This window comes from Gymnodraco acuticeps, unplaced genomic scaffold, assembly GCF_902827175.1.
Source record: "Gymnodraco acuticeps unplaced genomic scaffold, fGymAcu1.1, whole genome shotgun sequence".
Classification (NCBI taxonomy): domain Eukaryota; kingdom Metazoa; phylum Chordata; class Actinopteri; order Perciformes; family Bathydraconidae; genus Gymnodraco; species Gymnodraco acuticeps.
The window spans coordinates 264421-290730 of NW_022991740.1; the positions used below are offsets into that span (position 1 = coordinate 264421).

Genomic DNA, 26310 nt, shown 5'->3' on the forward strand with positions numbered 1-26310 from the left:
ACAAATAAAAGCATACCATTCTTTGTTTAAGAAATCAGGTACATTCAAATAATTAAACCACAGCAAATACAGGTGATAGAGTTACTTTTTGGTAGATTTTGAATCAACAAAAAAGTTAAATGAAGATGAATTTTAAGGAATGATTTGTCATGTCGGTTTTTGCTGTGGACACGTACTGCATTAAAACATCTTTGCAGATATATTTATTCTTAAACTATATATCACAAAGCTAGTACATGACGTTCTTATCTCGCGTGATTTGGATGCCTGAAGAATCGGTGAATTACTGGCTCCCCCACTGTACTGTACAATATCAATCAACATATTCACCTGACTGGGGTCTATACAGTAAAGAGGCAGGCGGGGTGAACATCAAATATTCTTTATTATTTACATATTCATTGTTCTTTAAGTTCAGTCTGGAGCAAACAGTACTGTCACATATTTATTTATTTTATTTGTTTCTACCTTATTGAACAATTATTTCTATACATAAAAGTGTTTATTACATTCATTCAAAAACTGAGGGCATTATCGACAGAATAAAACACAAACACAAGTGGTCATTTGGGAATTAAGGTGCTTTTTTAACTTTTGCACAATTGAATGTTTTGTTTAATTTAATGTAATTAATAAAAGTATGCTTGGGAAGTACTGTCACATATTTCACCCGATCCATATTGTGTGTGACACCGGAAGCGTCTGTACCTGCTTATAAAACATGTAATTTATGCCCTATCTTTTGTATTTCAGGCAAATTAGGTCTCATGAAGAGAAAGCATACTAAGGCAACTACAAAACCATATTGATTTTCCAGTGTAGCGGATGGACATAGAATTAATTAATAATGTCATTCTATATAAGTCCACTTGAATGCTTCTGGTTGTTTCGGGCTAGAGGTAAATACTCCCAAGGCTCCTCCTGTCAGACAGAGCTGAGGGTGAAGTCCTCCCTTCTGCTCAGATAGCGTTCCCATTATCTTCGGTTTCATGCTGTCAGAAACCTGCTAACGTTATCTCCCTACGCTAATGCTACTAACGTAAACAATGAATAGAAGACTAACGTTACTCTGCTAGAAACGCTCTATTTTACATCTAAATGATCAAGTACTCTAATAATGGCGGTTAGCTAACGTTAGCTACGAAGCTAGGTTACTTGGACAATCCTTTCAACTTGCTTGCTGTCAGGTTAGCGTTAGCTTACGACAGCTAACTTCGCTATGTGAACTCAGTAAGCCAGGAAAGGGGCGATAAAGAAACTCCCTGCAACTCTCTGGTGGGTGGACATTTTGAGTTTATACTTTTAAATGTAACTTAATTTACTAACAGTCATGTATCCTGTTCATTGCTTTGTTTGGGGTGTTACTAGTGGTAGCCAGTTTGCTATTTAATGTTTAGTTGTGTTACTTAGCTAACGTTTGCTACAAAAGTTGCTAACTAGCCAGGTAGTTTATTCAGACTGAATGCACAAACAGATGGACTTCAATTGTTCATAAGAGTTACCTCACATTGTTGTCAGCAGTTTACTATGCCATTGAATTATTTGACACAAAAGCGTCAAATCACTGTCTGCTTGGATGCAGCTTCTGGCTAACGTGCATTTTTGGCTTGTAAAATCATTAAAAATGGGATAAATTCATAGGTATACAGCCATACTAATGTAATGTAACTTATCATAAATGGCCGTTTGTTTAACCAGTTGTGAAAATAGTCCAACGTATTCCATTGACATGTTAAAACTGCTACTCTTTGGTTTGATGGCATTATGTAACATATTAATGCATGAACACAGTTTCTGTTGTTTTCAAGACCACCAAGTATGTCTTTTTAAAATGTTCATTTTAACATCATAAAGTGGGGGTTATGCTTTCTGTAAAATACTTAGTTGTCACTCAAGGTAGTAGAAGATATTTCCATTCAGTAATGTTAACAGTACTGATGAAAATGCTACATGATCATCTTAAACGGCAAGATATCCATTCACTCAAATGGTTGATACATTGTGTAACTCATTGCATCTATATTATATATTTTATATAATGAGATTGTCAGATAAACATCACATTGTTTCATCTCTTTCGGGATTTATTAAATTACAATTTGGTAAAAATGTCATACATATATTACAGGACTTTAAAGTCAAGACATATTTTTTGCATGATCATATTGTTACCCCCCAAGTTATCCTAAACACATTCTTTTTCAGATGTCTACTCTATGGCTTCTTGTAATAGTTGTGTCATCTTGTGTTTAGACAGGGGGTCCGCGGGGTCTTAAAAAGTATTAAAAGTTGATAAATCAATTTAGCGAAAATTAAGTCTATTAAAAAGTATTAAAGGGCATTTCCCAAGGTATTACATTTAGTAGCTTGTTTTCAATAAGTATATAAATGGTCCAAAGAGGTTGTATTCTACAGTCTGCCTGAATGTAATCATTGCGTAGGTGTGTAGTGTGATTCTGTGTAGTTTATTGATGGCATCCCGTTGGGTTTGACGTCATCTGAACAGGACATCGCGCGCTCACTGCTTGATAGCGCGCGGAGGCCCGTTTACGCCGGTTGCTAAACAACATCGTTATGGGGAAATGCAAGTCTGCGTCCAAATGGTTGGAAGAGAAGGAGGAAGGACAATCAATACTGTATATAGTCAATGTGAGGTGAAGTGTGTTGCCAAGGTAACCGGTTAAAACTCAAAGTGGCGATGAGGTCTTAAAATGTATGGAAAGGGTCTTACTTTGACTTCAGGATTCCTGCATATACCCTGATAAATGATGGGCTGATTTAAAGTCCCCTACGTGTATTGGGGGTACAGATGGGGTCCAAAGCTAGCAAGCCACATGAATGTCTGGGAGCAAATTAATATACTACACGAATCCGGCCAGGATCCGTTGACTTTTCGGAATATTGGGTTGTAGATTAACATTTCCAAAAGGACGGTTCGCTTAGCGTGAAACACTTGAAATAACTAAAGGATAAGTTAAAAAGAAAGTGAGGTGAAAGAAAACAATTTCTGCTAAAAAGTGAGCAATGATTGAGTCAGAGCTAAACATTTCAGATGTGTGTATCTCACACTGCTGTAACTTGTATTAATGTACCTTTGTTATTCATGTTTTATTATCTTTGCTTTGAAATGAGTGTTTTTAAATGCCATTTTACAATATGTTTTGATTTATTTCATGTTTTAAAGCACTGTGAATTGCCTTGTGTTGAAAGGTGCTGTATAAATAAAGTTTCCCTGCCTTGTAGGTGTTGCAGGTCGCTCTCATGTGCCCATGGAGAAGGCAGCCTTTGAGGGGTGGCTGGAGTCAGTCTCCGTCGCTTTCCTTACTCTGAACGACCAGCAGCGAAACCAGTCTCTGGACCACCTCATCTCTCTCAGTGGTGCCGTGCAGCTGCGTCATCTGTCCAATGGACTGGAGACCCTGCTGAAGCGAGACTTCCTGCGCCTGCTTCCCCTGGAGCTGGCCTTCTACCTGATCCACTGGCTGGACACTGAGACCCTGCTGACCTGCTGCCTGGTCTGCAAGCAGTGGAATAAGGTGAATAATGAAGTGTGATTAACGCAAGTTCAATTCCTGTCTAAGCTCGTAAAGGCTCTGTATCTTCGGGAAACTTCAATTTACTGGATGTTGATTGAAAAGTGCCATCAAACGTCGGGTCGGACTTGTAATCTTGTATCCTTTTCTCGAAACACCAAACAGGACATTGCAGCATTACCCATAATCCCCTCTGTTTCAGCCCTGTTTCCAAAGTGCTGATTCTCTGTCTGTTACTTTAGATGAAAATAAGGAGCCCCTCCCCACGCCCCTCTGAGAGAGATTTGGTTACAAAGAACTCAATGGTGCTCTAGGAGGAGAGTCAGGTGATAAGGGGGGGGGGGGGGTTACCTTGGTTGCTGATTGGCTAATGGTTACTCAAGCCAAAACATCGTTATGACATCATAAAGTGGCCAAAATCTGATCAGCTCATTTTCAGACAGGTTTTAAATGGATCAGGACGAAAAGAGAGAGAATCTTTGTTCTTGAAACTTTCAGGATCTCTTTCCACAGAGGGGACACATGTTGATGTAGAAGAGACATGAAGAAGAGGGGACACATGTTGATGTAGAAGAGACATGAAGAAGAGGGGACACATGTTGATATAGAAGAGACATGAAGAAGAGGATTTTGCATAATAGGTGACCTTTAATGTGTCGTTTGCTCCTTGCAGCTGATCAACTCGTGCACCGAGGTGTGGCAGGGTGTGTGCAGGAAGCTGGGCTGGAGGATCGATGAGTCCATTCAGGACGCCCCACACTGGAAGGGGGTGTACCTGAAAGCTAAGCTCCGCATGGTGCAGCTGCAGGACCAGGAGGCCTTCGAGACCTCCTCCCTCATCGGGCACAGCGCTCGAGTTTACGCCCTCTACTACAAGGACGGCCTCCTCTGCACAGGTACGCTGCTCTGACCTCTGGATGCATTATGCATTAACTATGCCAGTTGTAAGAAGAATTTTTGATTCGGGTCACCAGGGTGCATCCTAACCGCTTATTTTTGCAGTGCAATCGCTGTTGTAAAGCTAAAGTATGTGACCATGTACGAGAGAAAACATTATTATTATTCATTAAATAGCCCCACTTTGACATATTACAACTTTTTCACACAGCAAATTTCCTTTTCGTTCTGTCTCTGCTCTGCTTAAAGGTGAACTAGTGAACAGTGGATTTGATCATGCACAAAATGCGGCATTTGTACGCCCCTTATGCGACCTTCAAATATATATTTTTTTAATACACTTATCTAATTTTATTGTATTTATTTTTACTGGACAATATGACCGGACAGATTTAAATTTGTCGGACATCTACACGTTTTATTTTGTTTACAATGTGTTAAATACAGAAACATTAGGTGTCTCATCATCACAGCTGTGCTCTTGTTTTCAGGATCTGACGACCTCTCTGCCAAACTATGGGATGTGCGCACCGGGCAGTGCATTTATGGAATCCAGACGCACACCTGCGCCACGGTGAAGTTCGATGAACAGAAGCTGGTGACCGGGTCCTTCGACAACACCATCGCCAGCTGGGAGTGGAGCACAGGGGCCAAAATCCAGCAGTTCAGGGGCCACACAGGAGCAGGTAGAACATACTGCTCAAATAATATCTGTTCTGGGCCTTTTCATGTGATCGGGTGATGAACTGTATTCACACGGCATGTTTCAACAGTGGTGCAGGAATGAGTCATGAAGCCTGAGGTCTGTGGTTAACACGCTGAGGAGATGTTCACCTTTTGTTCTACGACATGTCTGAAGCTTCTTTGTGTCGTAAAAATGGCGGTTGCTTGACCAAATGAGACAACTTCAAAAATCACAAAGCGTGTTAATAAGTGGAGATTATCTTGCTGAACAAATGTTTAAGTATATCATAAATGTGTGTTTGCCACAGATCTAGAATCACAATGCTAACTTTCGCCGACCAAAATATATCATTACTGCCTCAATTCATTCAGCGTACGCAGCTCTAGTATATAACAGTATAACCTCCGCGGCCCCTGGTAGACCCCCACACACACATAACAACAAAGACTAGACTATAACACCCCTGTTGTGCAATACTACTTATGTGCAATATATATATACATAGTAAATAACTGAAATATATATATATATACTTCCACCTTTAAATACTGTCACCTGGCTGCTATCTCAAAACTGTTACTGGATGTTTATTTTGTAAATTGTGTAATATGTTATGCATGCTTCTTAATTTAATTTACTTGCTGTAACAATGTAAATGACGAATAAAGGTATTCTGATATAAAAAATGTCCACAAAGGATAATCCAAATCAACCGAAAGCAATGACATTTATGAATGTATGACGTCACTTTTGTACTTGGAAGAACACTCATTTGATATTCTGACCTTTTGATAAACTCTTGTGTGTGCTCAGTGTTCAGCGTGGACTACAACGACGAGCTGGACGTGCTGGTGAGCGGCTCGGCTGACTTCACGGTGAAGGTGTGGGCTCTGTCTGCGGGGGCCTGCCTCAACACGCTCACCGGACACACCGAGTGGGTCACCAAGGTCAGGATCCAGACACATAGGAAATACATTTGGTACATTGATAGGTTAGATGGAACAGTTCAAAGCTACTATTGTACATCAATTGACAAGCCATACAACATAGTTGATCTTCACTTGAAGGCGTAAAATATTCAAACCACAAGTATAACCAAAACAGACCATGTAGCCAAAATGTAGGAGAGTGTTGTACAGACTAACAGGACAAAACAAAAATATATATAATAAAGAGGAGGAGGGGGGGGGGGGGGGGGGGGGGGGAGTGGGGAGGGGAAGAGAGGTTTCGCCTCTTAAAGAGCAGGTCAGGATCCTCACCTCTTAGGCTGGAGCCACACGAGAACTGTAACGCAAACGAACCAAAATCGTTATCAAAAAAGTCTTCCGTCCAAACGCAATAGGCACCAGAAACGTGTCCTTCCACACGAGACCGCTCGACCCGCTGGAGACGCTGTAGTACATATGCCAGGCCTGTAAGTGGCGCTGTACTTCCGCCACAAAATACACCAAAAGCAGCGAAGAAGACTGCCGAGCATGGTTGCCATGGTTGCCCTTCTGTTTATTCTCCGCGGTGGATTTAGCAGCAGAGGTGGGGAGAGGCAGGGCTCTTTTTCTCCGTCAGCAGCAGCTGATCTCTCTTTCCGGTCCGATTAGACTTCACTCGCGTTTATGTCCATATCGATCATATCTAGCTAGTTCTAGCTAATGATATGACTGCCTGCGTGTCAAAGGACACCTAAACAATAAGCGACATTTTGACCGGAGAATTTTAGATTTCGGCTAACGGAAACTCTGCCGTGCGGGGGGGTCTGCTGGAGGCACCTGCTGGGTGCACTGTCCTGCGAGATACCGGGACATGGCTGGAAACACTCGGAAAACTGTTGTTGTTGTTGGCGAAACACATCAGCAATGACGGGGGTGAGAAGGATTGGTGGGGAGAGGCGGGGCTATTGCGTCATCGTTATCAGGAAATGATCGTATAGGGCGTAGACACGGAGCCGTTTGGCGCCCCAGAGCGTTGCGTCTGCAGATCTACTCACCTTGGGAGCCGTTATCTGCGTTTCCCTGTCGGCCTCGTGTGGCCGAACCGTCTATCTGATGGAGAACTGTAGCAGATACGACCGTGACCGTTCTCGTGTGGCTCCAGCCTTACTCTGACTGAAAGGTCACTCATTCAATGTCCCCCCCCCCACCACTTCCTCTTGTTATAACACCCTGAGTCATGTGATAGTTCCAGGGCTTCAAGATTTAGAAAGAATAGATAAATCATCTGATATTGGAATTGCTTCAAAATGTGCAATATTAGAGGGAATTAGCATTTTTGTACATTATTCACACCTTTACTGAAATAATCATGTTTTGTTGATTTCTATTTTTAGAAGGATTTGTGACAAACAAATATGTTGTAATAAGTCTGTACTATTTGCTGTCCATAAATGCCCTTTTAGAAACATGCATCTTGTCCCCCCCCCCCATCAGGTGATTCTGCAGAAAAGTGAAGTGGAGTCTGTGGTGCACAGCCCTGGGGATTACATCCTCCTGAGTGTTGATAAGTATGAAATTAAGGTAAGGCTCCTTTCTTCTAGACCAGTGCTTCTCAAAGTGTGGTCCGCGGACCCCCTAGTGATCCGCGAGTATATTGGTAACATTTCACATTTGAAATAAATAAATCAATTTAAGTTTTCCGCACTCTCGCGGGAATATCTCTGCAATGGAGCGAGCTAAAGTTTCACTTTGGATTGCATGATATAACCCAGCGCAACACCTTCATCACACATGTTTCCACTTGTTTGTACCATTTTCAGGCGATTTGTAATCTGTTCTAGAAAAACGATGCAATTTTGGGATATTTGTGGAGTTAGGTGTTTTTTTTATTGGTTAAGTGGTCCTTGGTATGAAACAGTTTGAGAAACACTGCTCTAGACCTTTCTTTCCTTCACTTGTCTTATTGTTCATCATGCGAGCTGCTTTACTGGTAAGCGTGCATCTGATGTGGTAACCCCTGTCCCTCAGGTGTGGCCTTTAGGCAGAGAGATCAACTGTAAGTGTCTGAAGACGCTCTCGGTGTCGGAGGACCGCAGCATCAGCCTGCAGCCCCGCCTGCAGTTCGACGGGCGCTACATCGTCTGCAGCTCAGACATCGGGGTCTATCAGTGGGACTTCGCCAGCTTCGAGATTCTCAGGTAGGATAGGAAACATCTCTGAGATCATTTAGGGACAGCACCTGCTCTGTAGCTTCTCAAAACAGCTCGTTCTTCTGTGTACCTTTAGCTTTGTAGCACCTGAAGATTCAATTCAAGATTATTGTCATGTGTGCATAGCTACAGTGTAGATATGACAATGAAAATCTGAGGTCACTCCAACAGTGCAACACAATAAAACAGATAATAGTGCAAGTAAATACAATAAAATAGAATATAATATAAATAGTGCAGTGTCTATATACAAGTAATTGGAATATGATATATTAGATAAATTGTTTTAAGTTGCAAATAATGCAGAAACTATGGCTATAGTTAACGAAAAAAAAATGTATTGGTCGACGAATTGTGTGTGTATTGCAATATATTGAAATAGATTATACTTGAATCATATATGTCTCAAAGCAGAACAGATTTCGACATTCATATTATTTAGAAATGTTATGAACTGTGGAAGCTGTCACAGCGGGAGGGTGCTGCAGGTAAATACATAGAATAAAGATTGAGATATATTTCGTTTATTTTTACCTTGTGTGTATCCTGTTTTTAACTCTGACCCTGTTGCTGTTATAAACGCCTGAACTTCCCCAAGGGGATAAATAAAGTTCCATCTTATCTTATTGTTGTGAAAATAGTGAATGTCCTCTTCCAATATCAGAGTCACGTGATAACAAAGGTATCCAACTGTAGCTGTGAACATGACAGGATGTATGATTACCCAGAAGAGCATCAGGACTGTTTGAGGCATATGATAGCTATGTGATTAACATGATGATTCAGCCTCTATGGAGAGAGACATATGACAAGCATGCTCATTTCTGACGTGGAGCTAATCTGAAGTAAACATTGAATACTGCTTTCTATTTGTATATATTTTGAGAAAAAAGTCAGAATTTTGAGATTTTGAGAAAAAATACATAATTTAGAGAGAAAGTCTGAATTTAGAGAAAAAGTTAAAAAAAATTGATTTTGAGAAAGTCAGAATTTTGAAAAAGTCAGAATGTTGAGATTTTGAGAAAAAATACATAATTTTGACAGAAAGTCAGAATTTTGAGAAAAAATCAGAATTTTGAGATTATGAGAAAAAAGTCAGATTTTGAGAGAAAACTCAGTAGGCCTATTTTGTACATGACAGAGATGATTGATGATTACAGAGAAGAACCGGTATTCCTCCATCTTGTGACTGTGTAACTCCCTCTCTTGGATATCAGCATGTGAAGGACACTGTTCAGGAACTAGTTGATGCTCTGTATGTGACGACTACTTCCATTCTGGAGAGGTTCAGAAATACATGGATCCTGATATTGAAGCTCAAGCCGGTGACGAGTGATATTTTTCTAACAATGATCTTATCTCGTGTCCTCAGGGTGATAAAGACGCAGGACCCGGCCAACCTCTCCCTGCTCAGTTTCGGCGAGGTGTTTTCGCTCCTCTTCGACAACCACTTCCTGTACGTGATGGACCTGAGGACGGAGGCCATCTCGGGCCGCTGGCCGCTCCCCGCCTACAGGAAGTCCAAACGGGGGTCCAGCTTCCTGCCCGGCGTCACCTCCTGGCTCAACGGCCTGGACGGGGACAATGACTCTGGACTGGTGTTCGCCACCAGCATGCCGGACCATAGCATTCACTTAGTTCTGTGGAAGGAGAACGGATAGAAGCCACTTGAATCTACAGACTGCTAGGACCAGAGTGTGTGCTCTGTGATACGAACCTACAACATGCATGGACCAAAGCATTTCGTTTTTAACTGTTTCTTCCTCTACACACAGACTCACACATGGAAACTGGATCTGATGGGCTCCTTGTAGGTCTTCTAAACTTGGACGAATAACTTGAAAAGATAAATCGGCACCAGCAAAACCTAAATTCCAAAATAAACCACACTTTAATTATAATGTAAAATATTTTAAGCGTAACTGTTTCTGGCAGATTTGTTAGCATTGTGTGGGGAGAATAATCTGAAGCTGACTTTAATCCATGGTTTAGTCATTTAGGATTTTTTTTATCAGGATGAGACACGTTCGATAACATCTTTTAAAGAAAAGCAGGCTTGCCTTAAACACAGTTACTGTAAATAAAGGAGACCACTTCCTTTGCCATCAGATTTTGACCCTAAGGTAAAATATCATCCAGGTTTTTTTTTCTTCCAGAGGAGCCCGAGGACGCTGTGTTCTGATTGGTGTGTCGAGTGGTGTGGTACATTGTCGTGTACCATGTGAAATATTGTGAGGTCCACTGAATACACTTTTCTACGGGACTGGTTTCAATGTCGGCTTGAGAAATGTGACGTGCCTTTTTCAGTTCCTTTGATGTTACGAAGTAGGCTTCCTACCCTGCGTTGTGAATCTTTTAAGTTGATTTGTTCACACTTACTGTTCTCTAACAGTCTGAGATGTCTGTAATTTTATAGTTATCTACCTGACACGACTCGCACATTGCTTTTATGAATCATCGACTTGTGTAAAGCATCAGGTTTATTTTTCTAAAGCTGAGGACTTGGCGAGCGTTTGGTTCTCTGCAAAAAGACGATTTTAGACTTGGATGAGTGGATTTCCTGGCACGACAAAAGAAACTGTGAGCACGCCTCGTCCTGTGCATCGACATCATGTCACAATTCTTTTTTTTCTGCTTCTACTAAACTGAAACTCCTCAGGGTTTCCCCAGAGTGTGTGTTGATGTCTTCCTTTGCATCGGGCAGATCGACGCGGATCGAACCGTCCACCAAACCTCAGAACTTTGTCCTGAACACAGACAGTAACACCCAGACGTAGGCCTACAGACTGTTCGTGGGGTTAGGTTTTTCAAATCTAATTAAAACACCACCAATATTATATTCTCCTCTGTTTTCTGACCATTGCACCACATTATATTCTGTTATATACAATTCCTGCAGTGCATTGTCACGTGCAACAGCTCGATGTTAGGGTGGAGTTCAGTCTCTGATTCCGTAAGTACACTGGTTTAATAAATTGGCATGTATGTTTTTAGGTGTTTTTACACTAATTTATGCCTTTTGGATTTACTTTAACACTTCTATTTTATGGGTACGGTTCAAACCCTCCTGTTGTCTTCGGGTCAAATCTGACCGATTTACTACTTTCATCCATCATAACTTTTTTGTTTTACATTCGATTGCATCAAGGCTTTATGATATCCTTCACAGTAGACCACTTTCATTGCATTTTGGATGATTTAGTCATCTTGGTGATCCCGGTCAAAAATGACTGCCATAAAGAAAAGGAATTAGTAACCATCTGGATCAGATACACACACATACTCTAGATGTGTTCCCCCCCCCTTCTTATGTGCCCAATCTCCCCTTGTGAATCACACCTGGCACACACACACACAGAATTTGACACATTTCCCGCTCTTATGTGCCCCTCCCCCCACATGGATCAAACCTGGCACACGCAATACATGTTCAGTGTCTATTCTTTGTTCACTGCAGTTCTTCATATATACCAGTAGTCTGATACAATATTTACAGTTTGAAAGGGTGTTAAATGAAATTTGGTTATGGTTTTTGTGTTAATGTAATAGCAGTTAAAACAGGACCGGTCAAATTTGACTGCGGACACCAAAGTAAGGGGGGGGAAAACGAAGACAATAGGAGAGTTAAATAAAAGCAGGGTATACAACAGGGTGACAACATAAGTCATAAGAGGTAAGATTAACTTTTTCTTGTTTATCTCGTTTGATAGGAGGTATTCTCTCATTAAGGAATGTATATAATCTCATACTTTGAATTATTATTATTATCCAATCCATAAAACAGTCATCGTACTCTGCTGGGACTAGAGGTGGGAAAAGAACTCAGATCTTGTACTTGAGTAAAAGTAGAAGTACTCAGATCTTGTACTTGAGTAAAAGTAGAAGTACTCAGTTCTTGTGCTTGAGTAAAAGTAGAAGTACTCAGATCTTGTACTTGAGTAAAAGTAGAAGTACTCAGATCTTGTACTTGAGTAAAAGTAGAAGTACTCAGATGTTGTGCTTGAGTAAAAGTAGAAGTACTCAGATCTTGTACTTGAGTAAAAGTAGAAGTACTCAGATCTTGTACTTGAGTAAAAGTAGAAGTACCAGAGTGTAGGAATACTCTGTTACAGTAAAAGTCCTGCAATCAAAAATGTTACTCAAGTAAAAGTAGAAAAGTATTATCATCAAAATATAGTTAAAGTATCAGAACTACCACTGACTGGGACCTAAAAACGTAGTATTCGTGATACAGTTTATACTGGACAGATACAATAATTAGAATTTCACTTCAGAGTCTTAAGATATTAAACAAGCATGTGCTACAATCCCAACATGTTCAACTGTTTCTTTAATTATACATATTTACTGAAGTGGTAGTCTTCAAATAGCGTGTGAAATAAAAAACGTTGAATAAAGTGTACATCAACAGCAAAGTGACATGACGGCAACATGTTTGTTTACACTCATCGTAAAAGTAATGCAGTAATATCCATCAATGCAGTACACTTTGTTCAGCTCGTCTGCAATAATAAAATAGTACAATACTTAATAAAAACCAAAACACAGGCTCAGTAATTCACAGGTGATGAGTGTAAAGTGTGCACATTTTATGGTCTATTTTACTGGATGGAAATGATATTCTACTTTCACAATAAGAAGAAATGTGCTGTGGTTTCAAAAGGACCACATGGTGTGTTTTCTCCCCAGCAACCATTGGTTTTCATTGTTATTTTTTAAATGAATTAGCAAAGACTTTTTCGGGTTATGCAATTCCATTTTTTCTGCAATTTATACCCTTCATACACACTCGGATAAATCAAAATAGGCGAGTTTCAGCGGGCTGCTAATGGATTTTCTGAAATGAGCTGTTCGATAAATGATAAGACTTGTATTGAATGGGCTTAATCACAGCTGTGGTCCTCTTCATATTAAACACAGCCTTCATGACTGAATCACACAACATTTGGACTAGTTGAAGAAATGTTAAAAGTTGTCCACATTTTTTTTTAAGTCAAGGACAATACATGAATGAAAAACATCAAAATTATGAAATTCTTTACTACATGATTACACTTGACAAGTACTGTAATTGTTTCTCAATCTTCTTTTTGCAATATTTTAAATAAATGACTGACAGTTACAACAGGGAAACATTAGAAATATGGCATTAGTTAATTAGTTATTCTCCATTGAAATGTTTCTACTCTTAAAAGGACCATTCAGGTTTATCACAACTGGGATCTTAGCTTCATATCATCAGATAGATTGGAAACAAACCAACATATTAATCAGATTATCTTGAACCCCTTTGTTTCCCGATGCATCCTTAAAGGTTGTTAATCTTAAAGAGGCCCTATTTCTAGTTTCATATTGGTATGTAGTGTCTCTACTGTGACATGTCTCCTTGCTTTAATGTTTAAAAAGCTCTTTATTTCTCTCATACTGCCTGTACCTCTTTTCACCCTCCGTCTGAAACCAGGGCCCAGTCTGCTCTGATTGGTTAGCTGGCCGGCTCTGTTGTGATTGGTCAACCGCTTAGATATATCCCGCCCCTTCGCCTTTCACGTACAATGTGTTGGAGCGCTAGAGAGTGTTACAAAAGGATGTCACCACCTCTCTCTCTGTCATTTGTGAGTCCAAACTTCTTCAAAACAATCCAAGTTGTGATAAACAATTACCCTTAAAAAAAAAAATGCAATGCTGCTTCTGAAGCAGGTTATTTACCAACGTCTTCCCTCATTCCTTCATTTTGAGTGTTAGATTGGTGAATCGAATATAATGTTTCCCTTTTATGGCCAACTGTCAAAAAATAAACTCTTTTACAAATAAAAACAGTATTTACACCCACCCAAAGTATTGTACTTCATTGCTTAGAAACAGCTGGCTCCTCTGATTGGCTACTGATTGTAATGATCACCTGGTGTTGAGATTTGTTCTGTAGAAAATGTGACTCGTTGCTATTTGTAAACCTTGTTGAACAGGAGGACTACCAGCTGAGGTAGCGAGGGGGGGGGGGGGGGGGTGAGTGACCTTCAGGCTCTAAAAGCCCTCTTCATGCTTCCCTAGTGTTTACGTACGACTACTAATTCTACGATTTATGAACATGTTCAGTCTGTGAGTCACAGGGCTGAAGGTGATGAAGACTCCTCCTCTGCTCTTCCACCGTGATAATAAAACCGTCACATTTTCCGTAGGTTCACAAGTTTGGGATGCGTGTCGTTTCCTACTCTTTTTCCCGGTATGATGAAATGCAGAAATAGATTCACAAATGTAACCACTCGATTAAAAGTGGTAAGGGGTTTCTGTGTTAAAACCCCGAGCTCCATGGAGAGGCTGTATAACACTGGTCTGCTCCTCATCCTCCCCCAAACAGAAACCCAACATGGGCCAAAAAACATACGCTGTTCACATGTTTTAAGCAGCATAACAAAGTCCTCCATTAACTCAATTTGTCCACAGTTCACATTTAATTTAGTCCTGGTAAAGAAAGAAAGCAGGTGTTGGCGTACACAGTCACGTATCCAGCTTCTTCATCACTTCTTCATCATCATCACTTCTTCATCTCTCCACTGGGGTCCATGTTTGAGTCTCTGCTTCCCTAACCCCATGAGTTTGGCACATTAACGTCCCGCTGGTTGGAGTCTGCTCTCATTCAAATGACATGAGGTTTGCTGGTATCTGTGGAAAGAAGAGCATACATATTTAATATATATTAAAAAAAAAGAAGTTTCCTTATTTGGAAGAATTGGAAAAAAACAACATTGTACATAATTGTATTTCCTTTTCCTGATGATTCAACCCAAAGCAACAATAAGTGCAATTAACCACGAGGAGACTACCTCAGGACAGCAAGAGTGCTGCAGATACATTAGCGGCAAATAAGCCAAACCTTTTAAGTGCTACGACCAGAAATACAAAAAACTAAAATCCATTAGTAATGCAGTCATGGAGGCATAAGGTTCTAAGGAATTGGACAATTAGGCTGGGGGGGAAATGCATCCAAAGTTTAACAAATAACTCAAATATTTGTAGGCTTTTACTTTTCGATTTTATGTTTTTTTCCCCATTTGCAACAAAATATTAATGCAATATCAGGCTATATCATGACCATATAAGGCTCTTTTGGCAAACCTGTATATATATATATATATATATACACTGAACAAAAATATAAACGCAACACTTTTGTTTTTGCTCCCATTTTTCATGAGATGAACTCAAAGATCTAAAACATTTTCTATAAACACAAAATAACCATTTCTCTCAAATATTGTTCACAAATCTGAAAAAATCTGTGATAGTGAGCACTTCTCCTTTGCCGAGATAATCCATCCCACCTCACAGGTGTGGCATATCAAGATGCTGATTAGACAGCATGATTATTGCACAGGTGTGCCTTAGGCTGGCCACAATAAAAGGCCACTCTGAAACGTGCAGTTTTGCTTTATTGGAGGGGTCTGGGGGGGTCCAAAAACCAGTCATTTGTGAACAATATATATATTCAGCAGATACAGAGAAACCTCAGCTTCCATAATGAGTCATGTGTCTGGTGAACATATGAATTAAAGTTATTTTGTTATTTAACGGTGAACAGGAACAGGAATATTGCTGAGAGTAAAAGAGGATGACTGACACCTTTATATTTCTGGGCTTACCCTGGACCTTTTCTTAAAGGCAAGACATTGCTGAAGAAGGATGAAGTCATTTGCCGTCTGCACTGCAACTTTGATATGATGAATATATAAAATACTATTAAACAATGGACTACAAACTTTGTAAATGCCTATAACATGTAACCCACTACATACATCATTGCCACGTTGCCCATATCAACATCTTGTAATTAATGTCTTTAAATGTCAATTAAGAATAAGTTGCAGACACCTCAGTTTGTTTATTTAATTTAAAGTGAGAAATAAGTGTAATAGTGGAAGATCTGCGAGTGTGTGTGTGTGTGTGTGTGTGTGTGTGTGTGTGTGTGTGTGTCCTAGCATTACTATACTTGTGGGGACCTAAATATGTTTACACAGTCACGTGTGGGGACTCACCTCCCTTATGGGGACACATTGGAGGTCCCCATGAGGGGAATCATTCATTTTAGGGTGAAGACTTGGTTAGGGTAAGGTTAAGGGTTAGGCATGTGTTGGTTATGGTTAAGGTTAGGATAAGTCTCCAGGAAATGCATGTAAGTCAATGTAATGTCCCCTGAAGTGATGTATACATGGTATGTGTGTGTGTGTGTGTGTGTGTGTGTGTGTGTGTGTGTGTGTGTGTGTGTGTGTGTGTGTGTGTGTGTGTGTGTGTGTGTGTGTGTGTGTGTGTGTGTGTGTGTGTGTTAACCTACCTCAGGTCTGCTGCTCCGACACGCCTCCTCCAGGTTTTTGTGCCAGATGATGGCTGAGAACCTGGATCCTGTCTGGAACTTGTAAACATTTCCTGTGAAGAGACACAAGTTGTGATTCTCTGATGGACACAGGAAGGAGCAGGAGCTGTATGGGGGGGGGGGAGCTGACCTTTGTCAGGGTCGTTCAGCTGGAAGATGTTGGGTCTGGCCGGGTTGTCTGGCAGCACCACCATCCACCCCGTCACACACACCTTCTTACAGGGGCTGGACTTATACTGGGGCAAAGACATGAGCACAGGAGTCAGAACTACACACACTGTATCTGAATGAATACAGAGGGGTGAATGGTACTGATATGAAATGATAAAGTAAAATACAAATAAAATAGAAATAGTGCAATAAGAGTCTATACAAGTGATACATCATTTGTAAGTTGCAAACAGGTGATTGTTATGGATGTCCTAGTTCAGGTGTTTAACAGTCTTATGGTCTTAAGTCTAAAGGACTGAAAGGCATGAAAGCAAACTCACATGTTTTCTCTCAGAGGCCCTCAGAGCTTTGGCCCCAAAGAAAGTCAGAGTTGATCCAGACAGAGTGATCCAGAATCTGGTCCACGAAGACAACTGCGACAAAACAAAAACATGATTCTGAAAACATCTCACTCACTTTTGTCAGAAAATGTATTTAGTTGATTTGTTTATAGTGTCGTGGACAGCCCATTGACCAACTGTCACACAAAACAGTAAATGGGGAAGCTTTAGCCAACATTGCTAATTTCCAGCTGTTGTCCAGATGATAATAGACAGCTTTTTAAAATCACAATACATCAACAGCATTAGTTACAGAACAATACAATGCAAACATTCCTACATACATGTCACAATCACACAACAGAAACTACATCCATGATCACAACATGTAACACACATGTCCAACACAGACTAGTGTGTGCAGGTGTAGTTCTCAGTGAACCATGTTTTGACACGAGCTGTAAAGGTGGTATGTGCATGTATGTTTCTTTGTTCACATAGTCAACCGTATTCGAGAGAAGTAGCTTGAATCTCAGTGAAATCTAAATGTACCTTGGGTTTGCGCCCCTCCTTCAGAAGGGTCTTCCTCCTCAGCGGTCCTTCAACAGTCACGTTGTCCTCCTCGCTGCAGCCGTAGCAGGAGTTGGCAGCGGAGGAGCTGAAGTTGTTGGAGAGAGGAGAAGAGATGCAAACACAATAAAACATAAATTCAATTCAAAACCTTTATTTATCCAGGTAAAATCCCATTGAGATCAATGATCTCTTTTTCAAAGGAGACCTGCAAAAAAAATAAGAAGAAGCCTTATGCGCCATAAGGACAATGTTACTTTAGCATCAAATGTTTTACGATAGAAGGATCCAGGAAGTCCTGTTACTAGGGATGTAACGATACTAAAAACTCACGGAACGATAATATTGTGATAAAAAGTCCACGGTACGATATTTATCGCGATATTGAAAAATAAAGGAAAAAAATGTGAATTTTTTTTTTTTTTTTTTTTTAAAACTTGAATTGTTTTTCTTTATTAAATAATAAATCTAATTTGTACAGCATTTTAGTAGGATAGTAGTATTTTAAAGTGTCAACAATATAATAATCAGACCCTGAATAAATCAAGTTTCACTTTAGTTTTTCACTACTTGCTTCCATGTTGGACAGGTCTCTCTTGAAAAAGAGATCGATGATCTCAATGGGACCATTTGGTTAAATAAAGGTTAAAAAAAAAAAAAAAAAAGTTTATTATTAAAAAAACTTTTTTTAAATCGCGGTAGATTTTGTCAGTCTTACGACGGGATTGAGACATTTATTTACCGCGATATCGAGATATTTGATATATCGTTATATCCCTACTTGTTACAGATAACCATGGAACAAAAAGTAGGAGCATGTCTGGTTCAAATGATATTATTATTATATATCCTTAGTACATATAGTCAATCTAAAACATCCGCATTGACTCTAGTCGAGTTACATAAATATACTCACAACTAATATAGGACTAAAAACAACATGCAGAGGGCGCTACATTTCATTATGGGCCACATACAGACATGTGAATCTTCAATAAGGCATGATAACAATAAGCAATTGACATTAAGTAAAAATGTATGTATTGCTAAAAACTAGCATCACATTTCTGATATGCTTTAAAATGTGATTTTTTTAACATTTCTAGCAGGTTTTATCTGCTTTAGATTTGTTTTTATTTGTGAACTGACAATATAGAGATGTAGGAGAATACTAGTTTACTCATGTACCCGTAGCTAGTAAGTGGAATCTACAGCTCAGTAAGTAGAGTCAAAAATGACGGATGAGGTAAGTAAAACACATGAGTCTAACTCTTATCGCTAGGGAGGGGTATCGTTAAGGTTTTAACGGTAGTACTACTTTTATCGATACCGCTTATCGGTCCGGTCTTTTAACGGTACTACTACTTTTATCGATACCGCTTATCGGTCCGGTTCTTTAACGGTACTTTTATCGGTTCTTTAGGAGAACAAAAAAAGGTAAACTAACTAAACACATTGTGAACAAAACTAACATTGCTTTTTATTTAAATTAAATACATAATATTTCATATCAAAAGAAACAACAATGTTGTAACAAACCGTATTAAATAATGTGATGACAGAACTGTGAACAGAATAGCTGAAACTTTAACAAAATAAATAACTCAGTTACCTCTAATCATTAACCCATGTTTGTATCATGGAGTTAACTCTGTGTGTTGCTGCTAGCATACATAACACCTGACGTGGAAACGTTACTCGTGGACGGGGCTACAGAGCTGCTAGAAAGACAGTCGAACCCGGTGCATTCCTCCGTCTGAATGTGGAGCACTTTTGATAAATGTTTAGACAAACTGCTCGTGTTACCGCCCTCACATGCTAAACTCTTATTGCACTTTTGGTAAGCATTGTCCACATCGAGACGGGTAAAGTTTAACCACCTCGGAGCGCGTTCTCTCCGCCATCTCCTCAGTGTGTGTGTGTGTGATGTAGCAGCTGCGTGTGTGTAAACTGCCCCGCCCCCTTGCAAGCAGGCGGGGGAGAGAGAGATCTCTCGCCTGGATTGGAAAGATCGAAAATACTAAAACTAGACGCATCATAGACGCATTTTGCAGTATTAGAAATGGAGTTGGCGACACTAAAACTGCAATATAATGTTTGTGTAGCAATAATATATATGACATATATTTTTTACATGTCTCCAGTACCGATAAAAAGGCCGCTAACGTCGGAGCTTAGCGGTACCACTGTCTTTCATAATTCTGCCCCGGTATTATCATAATTGAATACCGGGGCTCGGTACCCATCCCTACTTATCGCCCCATGAAGGTGAACTCATTCTTATTTGAAGAACTCTCCCTCTCACTGACCTGTAAACATAGCTGCGGCTCCGGGGGGAGTTTCGGAGAGGGACCCTCCAGTTGGGGCCCAGTGTGGCGTACATGCGGCCCCTGTTTGACACATGGTGAGAGAGTATTAGCAGAACTCCTCAGTGTACTATATATTCATTTGTCATTTGAAAGATGGATTAAAATGGTTATATGTGATGTTTTGCTCTCACCTCTCCATTCCAGGAGACAGCTCCTCCCCAAAAGAGCTTTCACTGCTGCCTGTTATTAAAAAAACAAACACAGGACAAGATTATTCTTTAGGTCTCATGTTTTTGAGAAAAAAAGAATAAAGCACAGAGGGTTAAAGTTATTCATGCAGCATAAAGACACACACTCTAACCGTATAGATAAATATATGTGATAATGGTACAGTATACGTACCCATGGACAGGCCGTTGGACACAGAGTTGCTGTACGGGTCGTTCCTGGCCGGGCTGTTGGACTCTAAGAAGCTGTCGTCCAGCAGGTGGCGGGCTTTCTCGATGGGAAACGTGGCGCTCCTGCTCTCTGACATGCCGTACTGACACATCATACTGCACACACACACACACACACACACACACACACACACACACACACACACACACACACACACACACACACACACACACACACACACACACACACCACACACACACACACACACACACACACACCACACACACACACACACACACACACACACACACACACACACACACACACACACACACACACCACACACACCACACACACACACACACACACACACACACACACACACACACACACACACACACACACACAACACACACACACACACACACACACACACACCACACACACACACACACACACACACACACACACACACACACACACACACACACACACACACACACGTTGAGAGCTTCTTGTTCTCCTTTCACTTTTCATATTTTATTAAATTAGATCAGACTCCACTTTCTTGATGTTGCACAGAGTACTGGGACAACGAAATGCAGCTAGCATTTGTGAGAGAATCATTCAAATGTGCAGTCTATATGCATAATGTAATACGACCTTAGAGCATAGTAGGTATAACCACTCTAGTATAAATACTGAATACACTATAGAGGTAGGGGAAATACTTAAAGTCTAAAACATCTTGTACTCCTCCTGGTGTATACAACATTGTAGACATTTTGGATAGGTTTAGTATATAATGCTTTTATGCCCCCTTTTCATTTGTTTTGTATTGTTGTTGTTGTAGTTCTGTTTCTAAGCATAACATGTTTAAATGTACGTTTAATAAAAATGTTTTACAAGCATACAGAGATGATGAGGAAGGCGCACGTAGTAGTGCTCATGTGCTTCACCTCATTAAACACTTCCTAACTGAGAGTGTGCAGGTCAGACTTTAACATAAGGTTAGATAGATAGAACTCACTTGTTCCCCAGACTATGGCTCTTCCTGTGGTGAGAGGGCGGGGGGGTGGGGATCCGAAGCCCCACAGAGGTGTCAGGGCAGGTGGGCCGCCGGCTGTACCTCATGGAGGCCGACACCTCAGACAGACCTGGAACACACAAACAATCACACTGACTTACTAAACAATTACATTTGAAAATATTACAACAGTACAAATATATACAGTAGTGCAAAACTGTCCATAGCAGCTTGTGCGTGTGTGTGCGTGTGTGCGTGTGTGTGCCTGTGTGTGTGTGTGTGTGTGCCTGTGTGTGTGTGTGTAATCATGTTGATGTTGCAAATGAAGGGGCCGTGATGTTGGAAATAAGTGACATTTGTCGTATATCATATCAAGGTCTTTTTAAAGTACCATGAATATCATGTCGACTAGGAGAAGTGCTCCGACTCACGCACGCGCACACACACACACACACACACACACACACACACACACACACACATACACACACACACACACACACACACACACACACACACACACACACACACACACAGCTGCATGTGATTGTGTCTGCTGGCTAGCTTCGTGGGGAAACTGATAATGTGGTAAGGAATGTTCTCTGTTTCGAACCTTTCCCACAAACAAGAGGAAAAAGTTTATGCATCCGTAATTTGGAAATCACGAAACATATGTGGTAAAGTCGAATTACAGGAACCCGTGATAAAGAGTTCCCCTGCCTCACAACGCCTTAATCACTCCAATATTAGCTCGTTAAGACACACGCTAGTTCATGGTGGCTAAAGCTAGCATTCTGCACGCTCAGCAGAAGAGCGCCCGGTTCTGAATACCTAATAAAACGTTTCAAATTGGGAATCAAAACGGGACATGTCCCTGCTACTGGAACCAGGATATCCAGAGGTGGGAAGTAACAAAGTATCCTTACTGTACAATTTTGAGGTACTTGTACTTAACGTACTTCCATTAAGTGCTACTTTATACTTCTACTCCACTACATTTAAAAAGAGAAACAATATAATAACAGCTCTAGCAACTTGCACACAATGCATATCTAAAAATGCACCTCTTTAAGTCACAAAAGAGTCCAATTGTTTACATATTTTACTTTGTTTATATACAACAGTAAAATGCTACCTGATGTCACATATATAAATATAATTATATACATTCTTCTGCACAATAATTACTTTTACATCTGTATACCTTAAGCACATTGTGTTAATAGTACTTTTACTTAGGTAAGTAAGTATTTTGAATGCATGACGTTCACTGTAGTATTTTGACACTAATGTATTGGTACTTTTAAGTAAAGCATTTGAATACTTCTTCCACCTCTGCTGATTTCTCTCGTATTTAACCATTTTGACAAATGTTATTATAGAGGGAACCTCAGTAAACACTTCTGTAGCGTCCTAAAGTCTCATCAAAATGTCCGATATAAAATCCATGATGGCTTCTAACCCATCCGTCCATATTTACACCTTACACACTCATCCAAACCAGCCTACTCTCTTCAATAATTATTTGAATAAACCGGACTCTTGGACAGTCTTCAAGTAGATAAGATCTACAGTTCCTCATTGCTAGAAAGCTCCAAACTGGGCACTGGGCGTCACCTCCACCCAGCTAACATTATGACATTATGATTATGAAATATTGCTGCAGTGAGACTGGGTTAGCCGCAGTGATTGGCTGTGGTCAGCTGTGATCGTTTTCTCTACTCACATGTTGGTTAAATGTGGAGGTAATTTAAGAGACATATATCCACCCAGTGCCTTTTTCCTCTTGTCTTTGTCTGTTTTGTTGCTTTGAGCTTTTGTTACTCGTTTTAACGACATGTATTTTACCTGACGTTTGTGTAAACTCGCCTGCTTCTGAAGTTGCGTTTCGAGTCCATTCTGTCTGCACTGCAGTGACAGTTCAACTAATAGTATTAATAAACACTAAATAGGTGATTCCAATAAACAAGTTTTTAAGTTTTTAATCAGTGTGTGTCTTACCTGCCAGATCTTCTTTAGAGGAAGCGATGCGAGGGGAACTGTTGCCAGGTTCAATCTTTAGAGACAGCCTGCAACACAAAGGGTTTCGTCAGTTTGATTACAGTCAGGGAAGGGTAGTGGTGGTCTAATGGATAAGTGAGGTGAAGATCGGAAGGTTGTGAGTTCAAATCCCGCCTGGATCACCACCACTAGTATGCCCTTGAGTAAGGCGCTTAGCCCATAGTTACTCCAGGGAGAATGTCCCTGTAATTGGTCATTGTAAGTCGCTTTGGATAAAAGCGTTAGCTAAATGAAATGTGAATGTGAGGAAAGGATGCAGAATGAAGTGAAGGTTGACCGAGTTTTTAGGGGATGTCTTGGTTATTTTGGAGCTTACTTGAAGTTGTCATCCTCTACAAACTTCTGGAGTTCCTCGATGTAGCGAACTGACAGCAGATACTTCTGGACATGAGGCAGAGTCACCAAGTAATCTGAAGGAACAAAGGATAGGAGATAAAACACTCAATCTGAGCATTGACTCAGTGATGATAGACACACAACATTTACAACTAGAAGTAGAATATAGTGAATACAAACGTCATGAAGGAAGTGAAATATATACAGTATTATGGAACGTTTCTGGATTAAGATGTCTAAGAACGAATACACCTATTCAATTCAATTCAATTAAATTCAAAACCTTTATTTATACAGATAAAACCCATTGAGATCATAGACCTCTTTTACAATGGTGACCTGCTTCAATTAGTTCCAAACATTAATACAAACATGACAGAAAACAAAGGACATTATATGATACTACAGTTTGTATACTAGTAGCATTTACAGACACCAATATTTTCTGATTGTATAGCGTCTATCCTAGCTTTAAAAACATGAAATGGAATCAAACTGCTTAGCTTCCATTCCTTTTGTAGACTGTTCCATGCTAGCGGCGCTGCGCATCTAAAAGCTGTATTTCCTAATACAGTCCTAGCAGTTGGCACATGTAATACAACCACAGCTTTAGATCTCAGGCAGTAGCCATTTACAATACGCTGTGAGATCAGGGAACAGATGTAAGACGGAAGTTTCCCTAACATTGCTTTATAAATAAAAAGATCCAGTGATTTAGCCGTCGTACAGTAAGTGAAAGCAACCCTGCCCTTGTATACAGGGTACAATGATGAGTCAAAGTCTTACAGTCTGTCACAAACCTATGATTTGTCATGCAGTTTTTGGTGCTTTTAAACTGTATTTTAACCGGATAAGGGATTTATCGGACGTCTTGAAACAACCTGAGTAAACTTTAGCTTGTATTCCCTATGGCCTATGTTAACCGGGGAAACTCAAATCTTTAACAAGAAACTGCCTTATTCTGTGTTTTTAAGCTTTAATAAGTAGGTGTGCTTGTTTTAGAGAGTAGGAGACCTCTGCTGATAACTTGGCTTCTGGTAAAACGATGCCTGATCGACGGCATATTGAGTAATCAGAAGAAAAAGCTGAAGACCCTTTAACTCGCAGTGGCTCCAATGCTGCTGATTCAGTGCTTTGACCAGCTGTATTCATCAGGCCTGTTTGTCTTGGACAGAAGAAGAACCCATGCAAATATATCATTTTAATATGTTTGCTATACAGGAAAAGGAACCTGCATGTGTTTCATATAAACTGGCCTGACTGCAGGAAATGGTGTGTTCAGTCAAAAAGCCTATTTTAACCACAAGCATGCTCATTTATTCCAAAGTATGAGACAGTTCATGTTCATCACATTCTGTTATCATGTGATGATGGGCACCTTGTAGTTCTGAGGATTAACACCTGAGGAAGTTCCTCCTGCCGAAGGACGACGTTGAAGACTACCGACATGATGTTTCAATAGTATGTGCAAAACGCTGCATTAAATAACTATGTCAGTAGACAAGTTCTGGATGCTTTGGTTCTGTCGCAGCTGGATTATTGTTTGGTTATATGGTCGAGTGCTGCTGAAAAAGATTTAAACAAACTACAAGTAGCACAAAATAAGGCAGCACGATGTGCACTGCAGTGCTCCTACAGCAGGGGTTCCCAAACTTAGCCATGCCAAGGACCCACATATAGCATTATCGTCTGGCGGGGACCCCCCTGTTGCAATTTTTTTTTTTTAAATGATGAGTACATTATGATGGAGAATATGACAGATTAATCATACAGCTTAATACAGCTTCTGAATATATATTTGTATTAATAATTAATAATCAGTTATTCTTCTAAAAAATGTTTGTATTTATCTTTTGTTTGTCATTCATTACATTGATTGTGTGTTCTGTTATACACATTCTTAACACAATATTAAACAGTAATATCAACAGTAAACATATTTTTAAAGCATTTTTAAAGTGATTTCTGTCTTATAATATGATATAGGTTGACTGTTGGTGACAGGGACATTCAGTGTTGCGGCCCCCACCCTCTGGAATGCACTTCCTGCCGAGATCCGTAATGCTGCCTCCCTGGACATCTTCAAATGATCACTAAAAACACACCTGGTCACCCTGGCCTTCGGGCCCGAGCCCTTTTCTGGTCCCCTGGCTTCCTTTATTTATTTATTTGGTTTGCCCGTTGATTGTCTGTTTGTTTTGTTTGTCCACCATGTACAGCGACCTTGGGTCCCTCTAAAGGCGCTATATAAATATCATTTATTATTATTATTATTATTATTATTATATAATTTTGAACAGTAATATGAACAATTAACATATTTTTTGCATTTTGAAAGCTACTTATGCCTTAATAATATTATATATAATATTCAACAGTAATATTAACAATAAACATATTTAAATTCATATATATAAACATCAATATTTGCTACATCCGTGCTCTCATCCGGCTGCAGAGCGAAATATTCACTAGCTCTCACTTGCTCCAAAAGCTGAGCA

At 40.0% G+C, this 26310-nt stretch overlaps 2 protein-coding genes across 2 annotated transcripts in view; one reads left to right on the forward strand and one right to left on the reverse strand.

The window, feature by feature from the left end:
• Positions 1 to 960: 960 nt before the first annotated feature.
• fbxw2 (F-box and WD repeat domain containing 2) lies at positions 961 to 11088 on the forward strand. The gene is made up of 8 exons (XM_034199130.1): positions 961 to 1275; positions 3244 to 3536; positions 4207 to 4429; positions 4922 to 5116; positions 5929 to 6062; positions 7536 to 7622; positions 8070 to 8239; positions 9624 to 11088. The coding sequence occupies exons 2-8, from the start codon at positions 3270 to 3272 to the stop codon at positions 9910 to 9912; spliced, it is 1365 nt and encodes a 454-aa protein (XP_034055021.1). The 5' UTR covers positions 961 to 1275; positions 3244 to 3269; the 3' UTR covers positions 9913 to 11088.
• A 1476-nt stretch (positions 11089 to 12564) lies between these two features.
• The window catches only part of LOC117534879 (ras-specific guanine nucleotide-releasing factor RalGPS1-like), a gene marked incomplete at its 5' end in the record, with an annotated part of 50755 nt that continues 37009 nt past the window's right edge, over positions 12565 to 26310 (reverse strand). The window contains 11 exon segments of the mRNA XM_034199143.1: positions 12565 to 14911; positions 16578 to 16669; positions 16747 to 16852; positions 17108 to 17200; positions 17660 to 17765; positions 19987 to 20067; positions 20178 to 20226; positions 20389 to 20540; positions 21416 to 21542; positions 23414 to 23481; positions 23790 to 23883. Coding sequence (XP_034055034.1) covers positions 14882 to 14911; positions 16578 to 16669; positions 16747 to 16852; positions 17108 to 17200; positions 17660 to 17765; positions 19987 to 20067; positions 20178 to 20226; positions 20389 to 20540; positions 21416 to 21542; positions 23414 to 23481; positions 23790 to 23883 — 998 coding nt within the window.

What these genes read in the sequence shown, in the direction of transcription:
- fbxw2 (XM_034199130.1), top strand. Translation starts at nt 3,270, where the DNA reads ATGGAGAAGGCAGCCTTTGAGGGGTGGCTGGAGTCAGTCTCCGTCGCT. An exon ending in TCTGCAAGCAGTGGAATAAG is followed by an intron (nt 3,537 to 4,206) that starts GTGAATAATGAA and finishes TGCTCCTTGCAG; the next exon opens with CTGATCAACTCGTGCACCGA. An exon ending in GGACGGCCTCCTCTGCACAG is followed by an intron (nt 4,430 to 4,921) that starts GTACGCTGCTCT and finishes TCTTGTTTTCAG; the next exon opens with GATCTGACGACCTCTCTGCC.